This window comes from Gracilinanus agilis, chromosome 3 (assembly GCF_016433145.1).
Source record: "Gracilinanus agilis isolate LMUSP501 chromosome 3, AgileGrace, whole genome shotgun sequence".
Classification (NCBI taxonomy): domain Eukaryota; kingdom Metazoa; phylum Chordata; class Mammalia; order Didelphimorphia; family Didelphidae; genus Gracilinanus; species Gracilinanus agilis.
Window position 1 is genome coordinate 506,039,163 of NC_058132.1, and position 8,724 is coordinate 506,047,886.

An 8,724-nucleotide genomic window follows, 5' to 3' on the forward strand; every position below is an offset into this window, starting at 1 on the left:
AATTTAATGGAAATCAGAGATAATCAGGTATCTTCAAATAGATGGGCAGGCAGGAACTAACTGTCATTTATCACAAAATATTACAAGTTTAACTAAATTTCCTTCAAGATTATAAAATCAATTTTTCAGCAGGGTCTATTTTCATAGATCTTAACAGGAATGGAAATTTAGTTCTCACAGTTAGGGAAGGAATAAGTAGGTCCTATAAAATTCAATCATTAAAAACAAAATTTTGACCTTAGTGTAATTTTAAATAATGAAATAAGATCTTTCTACCTGCAGGAGATTTTACAATCACGCTCATTCTTCTCCTCACTGAATCAAAATTCAAAGTCTGTAATAATTCAAACCTGTAGGGGGGGAAATGGGTATGAATTAGCCCTTTTATCATTTAATTATGTAACTGCTTAACACAAAACCAAAAATATTATGTTCAATTCAAATAGTTAAATGCCTGTTCTAGAGATGTTGTTGGTTCAGTTGTTCAGAAGTGTCCAACTTTCATGAACCCATGGGACCACGGTGTTTGGCAAAAATATTGGAGTAGTTTGCCATTTCTCTTTCTAGTGAGCTCACATTTTACAGATGAGGAACTGAGGCACACAGGGTTAAGTGAAAATCCCAGGGTCACACAGATAGTAAGTGTCTGAGCCCCACTTTGAACTCAGATCTTCCTGACTCCAGGACCTGTGTTCTATCCAGTGCACCCTCTAACTGCCTCTCTGCCTTTTTTGTTGTTTTAGTACTAGGGATACAAAGAAAAGGAGGGGAAAAAATCAAATAATCCCTGCTCTATGTAACATATATATAAATAAAGACAAAATCATTTGTGAAGAAAATGATCATTTAATAACTTGGGTGAAGAGCTAAGGTCAGAACAAGCACCAGAAAGGGTACGGTACTTAAGGGATATCAAGAATAAGAGGTAATGTCAAAGAGGGCATGTGTACCAGGTCTAGAGGATAACTGATGGGCAAGGAATGTTGAGCTCAGGGAATGTTCACAAGTCTCATTTGTCTAGAACAGAGATAATATGAAAGGGAATACTGTGGAATGAGATTGGAAAGTTAAAGTGAGGACAGAATGCAGGGGGCCTTAAATATAATACTAAGGAGTCCATATTATGTACTAGTTTAAATGTACTAAGCATTATTCCAGACTGTATTAAGAGCAAGTGTAGGATCTATTCCAATAGTAAGGATTTGTTTTATTTTTTTAAATTGTAATAAAGTGGTTTTAAAAAATTACACTAAAAGTCGTTTTTTACTTAGCATCATATGCCATTATTATCTCCCTCTTCTATCTAAATCATATGATTTTATATAATAATATATAATTTATATTTAGTATTTTGAGATGATATATGATATGAAATCATAGGTTAATGTTTCATGGAGAAAAGAATAGGTCACTATCATAAGAACCCTGGCTAAGGGTCTGGAAAGAATCACTTCCCTGCTTGAACATAAACATTTTCTCCAGTAGATAACATTCAAAATTTAGGTTTTAAAGGCTTCCCTCTCCATAGCTCTTAAGTTCAACTATTATGTGTATTATGTGGCAAAGGCAATTATCCTCACAGCCATCTCATTATTTTTGCAATGGGACAAGATTAATAGAGTGGTAGTTGTAATTTACTCTAATCTCTGCAAACTAGGCAAGTTCAAGTGCTCCTTCTGACATATCTTAGCCATGTGACCACAAGCAAGTCATTTAAATGCTCAGTTGCTTCAGGCAGCTGTCCAAGATTATATGCTGTAGACAGTTGCCAACCTCCATCAATTGAGGAAATTTCCCCTCCCCCAAGTAATAGTTGATTTTTTTTCCTCAATGACATGTAGAAGGAATTTTTAGCATTCGTTTTCGCACATTTAGATTTTCAAATTCCTCTCCCTTCCTTACTCTCTGAGATGGCAAGCAATTTGATATAGGTTGAATATGTGCTATCATGTAATACATATTTCCATATCTGGCATGTTGTGGAAGGCATACTGCCCCCCCAAAAACCGTAGACAATGAAGCGAAAATGGTATGCTTCTATCTGTATTCAGATACCATCAGTTCTCTCAATAGCGGGAGTTTCTATACATGATGAAATTAGAAGCTCAGACTGCACCAAATCATATTCCTTCAATAAGAAGTTATATTTTAAAAATTCTAAGTGCATTGAAAATGGCTAGATCAATATAAAATCATAACCTCTAATCATAGAATTTTATAGAAATTATTATAAATATTTTCTTTTTTAGAGAATAATTAGAATTTCTACCATTAGGTAATTTTTTCCCTCTCAACTGGTTTTCTTGTAATCCTATGTGTTTTATTTTATGCATTTAAAAACATTAATATGAGTAGTTCATGGGCTTCACCAAAAAGGGATCCAAAAAGGCCAGAAAGGTCTTTAGAAATCACCTAGTTCAACCCACAACCCATAACCCACAACCTATCTAAGATCAAATACCATAGCTTAGTGGAGCTCACATTCTAACTTAGTCCTTAGTGTCAAAATCTAGTGTCTTCTTTCCAATTCATGACACAGCTTTCCATCCATAGCTCTCTCCCCTCAAAGTGCTCAAATAGTATAAAATTATTAGAATGTTGCAATTAAAACTTAGACCTTTGGGGGGTGCTTTGTGGGGGAGTGGAATTAGGATAAGACAGGACTATTCCTGAAACATAAATTTGACTTTCTCACCCTCAACTGAGAAGTTTCCAATGCTTATTTTAATACTTTACAATTCAAAATCCTCAGCTTGGCATTTAAAGCTCTCCATAATTTGGCTCTTATACATCATTCAAGCCTGATTTCATCTTATTCCTCCTTCATGTCTCTCCATACTGTTTCAACTGTTCCAGCGGTTCCCTCTAGAACAGGGGTCAGCAACCTTTTTGGCCGTGAGAGCCATAAATGCCACATTTTTAAAAATGTAATTTTGTGAGAGCCGTACAGTGCTCACAGTGTGCGCTCCTGTAACAGCGCCTGAAAAAAAAATTGGCTTTATGGCTCCTGCAGAAAGAGCCATACATTGCCAACCCCTGCTCCAGAAGATGATCCATTTACTGCCTTGGCACAAGAGATGGCCTCTTATGTCTGGAATGTACTTTCTCCTCATCTCTGCCTTTTGGTCTTTACCAATTCCCCCAACTGTTAATCCTCTTTTCCATCTGAAATTATTCCTCACTGCTTTGTATTTTAGTTATCTGTGTGTGTGGTATGTAGCCTCAAAGAATGTAAGTCCCTTCAAGGAAAGGTCTTTATATCCTACAGCTTCTAATTACAATGCATAAAATATTTGCTTAATAATTGTTGAATAAAGGTTGAATCATGGCTATCAGACTGATTAAAAAAAAACTGTTTTCACCCCATTCTTCGACTTCTATATTTGAATGTATACTCACCTTTCAACATCATTTTCTCTATTTAATATCTCCATGTAGTTGTCTTTCAGCCTTAAGTATGTGAAACCAAGCCTGTAAAAAAATTAAAGAGGAAATTCTGGAATTATAGAACTTCGAAAATTACTAGCAACTAAGGATAAATCCTTCTTTGCTCCTGGAACTTACCTTTGAATGCCTTCAACTAATGCTACTTCATCTGGTGATGATGAAATGTATATGCAAGATTTCGATGAATCAGGTGACATTTTGGTTCCATCTACAGCAACATCATCTTTTACTTGAACTGTGTGGCATAGACAGACAGCCCGAAAAAATAGTTCTTCTCTTTCCTATCAAAATGTACGACAGACAATAAAATAAAAATCTGATGTCGGGTAGCTTTAAAATCCAAAGACAGCAATCAAAAGCAACAAAGGGGAAGAGATGATTCTTTCTTCTTCTTTTTGAAACCCTTATCTTCCATCCCAGAATTGACTCTAAGTATGGGTTCCAAGGCAGAAGAACAATAAGGGCTAAGCAACTGGAGTTAAGTGATTTACCCAGAGTCACAAAGTTAGGAGGTATCTGAGGTCAATGAATGATTTTTTATGAAGTAATGAACACCAAAAACAAAACAAAACATTGTTTAGCCTTTGATAACTATATGGTGGAATTTAATGATGCTTAAAAATTTTATTTTATTTTTTTAAAACCTTTACCTTCCATCTTAGAATCAATACTGTGTATTGGTTACAAGGCAGAAGTGGTAAGGGCTAGGCAATAGAGGTTAAGTGACTTGCCCAGGGTCACACAGTTAGTAAGTGTCTGAGGCCAGATTTGAACCTAAGGCCTCCTCTCTCTAGGTCTGGCTCTCAATCCACTGAACCACCCACTTGCCCCCTAAAATTTTTTTAAAGTCATCTTAACAATCATTAGCATGGAGATGCACAGATTAAAGATCTTCAGGTATAGAAAACTGAATACTATGTTAGACTTGACTTTTATTTTGGTTAATTTTGCTAAACTCTTTTTTTTTTTATTGCCTGTTACAAAGGATGGCTTTCTGCATGTTAAAAAGACAATTACATAAAGGCTATATAAACACATGAGATCCCTGGAAATTTGAAGACAAAAAAATTCTAGAACTTCAGAGAAATAAGAGTTTATTCATCTCTGAAACTGTCAAAAATGAATATGTATATTTCTTTGAGGGTACTTTAAATAAAAGGGAGAGTGACTACAAAGAATTAGATGAATTAAGAAAAAGTTTTTTACATTCTCCAAGGAATGCCAATCTGTTAACCTACAAAATTTATACCATCAACAGTGGAATTTTGCTTACCATTGCCCATACCACAGATTAGCGTTATAAGTAAAGCAGTATGTCAATGACGCTTTTCCATTTAACAATGACAAGATCATAGATTTCAGGCTAGATGGAACATTACAGGTCATCTAATTCATGTCTCTCACTTTATACGTGAGGAAACTGAGGCTCGGTGAGGTTAATGGACTTGTTGAAGATCACAGTGGTGCTTGAACCCAAAGCCATTCTTTATTATACTATTCTAAATTAACTTGTTCAGTTAGTTAACTAATATTTATTAAGCATATACTATGTGCCAGGCACTGTGCCAAGAAATGGCCTTCCAAGGAGAGGTTAAAATAGTCTGTTCTCCAAAAGCTCACAGTCTATTAATGGGAGAAACAATACACAAACAGCTATGTACAAATAAGATACGTGCATGACAAAAAGGGTGTAGTTTCAGAGGGAGGGTGGCAAGATTAAGGGAGGTCAGGAAGTTTATTTTTAGAAGAAAGGATTTAGATGAGGCTGAAAACAATGTCTTGAAACCCAGGAGGCAGAGAGGAAGAAGGAGAGCACTTCAGTTATGAAAGACACTCAGTGAAAAAGCTTAGGGTCAGTTGACAAAAGGATTGTGCTTGAGGTGAAAAGGACACCAGTGCTTTTGGATCACAGAAAACTTCAAAGGCAGGAAAGGACCAGGTTATCATGAGTGTTGAAAATCAAACAAAGGATTTTGTATTTCATCCTGAAATCAACAGGGAGCCACAGGAGTTAAATAGGGGTGTGATATGATCAGGCCAGAGCTTCGTTAAGATTAATTTGACAGGGGGCAGCTGGGTAGCTCAGTGGATTGAGAGCCAGGCCTAGAGACGGGAGGTCCTAGGTTCAAATCCGGCCTCAGACACTTCCCAGTTGTGTGACCCTGGGCAAGTCACTTGACCCCCATTGCCTACCCTTACCACTCTTCTGCCTTGGAGCCAATACAGAGAAGTTAAGGGTTTAAAATTAAAAAAAAATCTTTAAAAATTAAAAAAAAAAAGATTAATTTGACAAATGAAGAGAAGATGGCTTGAAGAAGAGAGAACTGAGTCAGGGAGACCTACCATGGAGGCTTTGTACTAGTCCAAGCTTGAGGCAGTAAGTGTCCACATGAGGATGGTGCCAGGGTCAAAGGAGCAAAGGAAGATGAAGTGCAAACAAGAGGATTTGGGTCATGAATGGCTATGTGGGGTGAATGAATGCGGTGTCAAGGACAACATCTAGGATGCAAACCTGGGTTTCTGAAAAGAGAGTGTTATTCTCAATGGTAATTAGTAAGTAAGGGTTTTGGGCATGTTGAGTTTAAGATGTGTAAAGCATATTCAGTCTGCAATGCCCCTAAGGGCATGGGAGAGGGTAGGGCTGGAGAAGTGCATCTGAGAGTCATTTGTGTAGAGGATAAATGGAACTATGAGATCACTAAGTAAAACAGGAGAGCACTAGAAGAGATAGTGGCCCAGAACAGTGCCTCTGGGAGACATGCTCCCACTGCTAGTGGGCATAATGTGGAATGTAAAAAACTAGGAAAGGAGACAGAGAAGTCAGGCAGGGAGGAGGAGAACCAAGAGAAAGTATAGGATCTAAGATGAGCTTGGCTTGAGATGGGTGCCAGCATAAGTCAAAGCATTTGAGTTTCTGGTATAATATCACTACATTCAGGCTAAAAATCATAGAGTGCTTTATTCCTCTCCAAACTTTGAATTTCTGCAGGAGAATTGTAAATTCCCATACTGAAATGTGGATAACAGGAGTAGTCTTGCTATTGAAACATGTTCACTTGAAAAATGAGAGCATAACAGACTAGATAAAGTAAAGGAGCTGTTGCCTACTTCCAGATTCAGATCAAAAATCCCCTCCTTTCTGTGGAAGGTCTTTCTTAACCCCAACCCCAACTCCCCTGCTCCTGTCTTTATGCCTGAGGTTACTTTCCATCTCAAACATCTCGAACCCTATATATAGCTTGAATGAGACTGGTTATAGACATGGTCTCTCCTCCACTGGAATAAACTCTAGGAAAGCCATGACTGTTTTTGCTTTATATTCCTGGAACCTCACAACTCAATACAGTTCTTGGCCCACGGTAAAGAGTTTAAAAATCTTGTCGATTGACAGATTTAACTATCCTGTCTCTGAGTGGCTCAGAACACAAGGTCAAAAGTCTTTGTAACAAGGTTCTTTGGGGGGATAGTTTTCTAATGCTGCCAAAGACCACAGAAGGTATATGATTTTCTTCCTGCATGTCACTGGGATGTGGAAGAGTTATATTTCAACAGCTATTTTTCTCCCAATATAGCCTTTTGTCGTCTCTTCTCCATTTTTAAAGAGCTTCAGTTACCTGAGACATCCAGGAGGTTAACCCTCATTTCTGTCATCTAGGTGCTCTTCTTCACTGATAGTAAATGAAGAGAGGGAGGTGATTGCCTCAAATCAAATGATCCCCAAAACCTTCTTGTACTAATTTTGTTCATAGCCACTCTGAAATGTTAACTACTTAATTTTAGGTAAGTTATTTTCAATTACTGTAGAATCTGAGAATTTTAGGAACTAAATTCCCACAATGGACCTTCCCTCTCATTCAGGTTAGATAAAAGCTTAGGGACAACTCACATGAAGGGAGGGGATTTTTGTAAATAGTGATACTCTTCCAAAGGCTGGGCCTCTCCATTCAACATCTGGATTTCACTAAGATTTTATCTTGAAAGTGCAACACTAACCCTCATTCTTCTTATAAAGTCTATTTGTCATTGTTTATCTCTCCGGATTGCAACATACCTTTCCACTCACTCCAGGAGAAGAATCAATCATGTCAATGCCTCCAGAGTCAGGGAGGATTTGGCCATTGCAGATGACATGAGGCACATAGACATTGCCTTCAATGCAACATTCTATGAATTCCATATTGTTTTCTGTCAATGTGCCGGTTTTATCTGTGAAGACATATTCCACCTGTGGAATAAAGCAAATATATTAATTACATATGGAATTAAATTTAACATTCTTAAGAGATGTCCCAGGAACAAGGAATACCTGGGCCCAAGACTCCTCACATGAGCAAATCACTTGGTCTCTTAATGTTTCAAATCCTGCACAGAATAAATTGCACCACAGAGGCTAATCTGCATTGGTAGAAGGAATTTTTTCACCAGGAATTGCTTAAAATTAGTGAAATTACAGGTCTGAATTCATTTATTTTTTTAAATAATTTTTATTTTTTAGAAAAGTTATCATGGTTACATGATTAATGTTCTTACTTTCCCCTTCACTTCCGGACCTCCCCCCAACCCCCCATAGCTACAGGTCTGAATTTAAAATAAAAAAATAAACAAAACCCCTACAAAGAGGGAGTTAATAAAGATAAAGGAAAATCTCCAAATAGGATGACCATAAGATAAGGCCTTTGACTGTGAGGAGATATTGCAACAACTATTTTTTTTTCTCCTAAGTTCAATACTCTTTTGTGATGGTGGGTTTCTAACATTTCTTCCCTAAGCAGAAACCTAAACTTTCTGGAAAATAAACAGCATATTCCTTTTCCTAAAATATATTAATTGGCATTTCACTATAAAGAGGAAAAATTGAGGAAAAAAGTCAAAGCTTTTACTTTCCAGAAGATGGTAAGTCATGGACACTACTACCTTGCACTGGAGGCTTTGTTAAATCCACATTTGTTCTTCAGCTTCCTTTGTATTTCTTCCACCAGAATAATAAAAGAAAAGGGCGAGGGGGTGGAATGACAAAACGGGTGTTAGATGAAGATGGGCTAAAAAGATAGGAATGTTTTATTTTGGACAGAGGGAAGCTGAGAAGTTATGGCTGAAACTTGGAATGAATGAAAGTATTAGGTAGGACGGAAGTGGAACAGTAGCAGGAAACCATCAGTGAGTCATTTTTCTAGCCTAGGCCAGTGTGTGTGTGTGTGTGTGTGTGTGTGTGCGCGTGTGTGTGCGTGTGTGTGTGTGTGCGTGTGTGTTTGTGTGTGTGAGAGAGAGAGAGAGAGA

At 37.3% G+C, this 8,724-nt stretch overlaps 1 protein-coding gene across 1 annotated transcript in view; it reads right to left on the minus strand.

Moving 5' to 3' along the window:
• Window positions 1-8,724, minus strand: part of ATP11A (ATPase phospholipid transporting 11A) — a 184,308-nt gene that overhangs the window by 56,503 nt on the left and 119,081 nt on the right. The window contains exons 14-17 of the mRNA XM_044669325.1: window positions 7,499-7,672; window positions 3,565-3,728; window positions 3,400-3,471; window positions 277-350 (exon numbers count right to left, since the gene is read on the minus strand). Of these exons, the coding sequence (XP_044525260.1) occupies window positions 277-350; window positions 3,400-3,471; window positions 3,565-3,728; window positions 7,499-7,672 (484 nt within the window). The remainder of the gene's footprint in view (window positions 1-276; window positions 351-3,399; window positions 3,472-3,564; window positions 3,729-7,498; window positions 7,673-8,724) is intronic.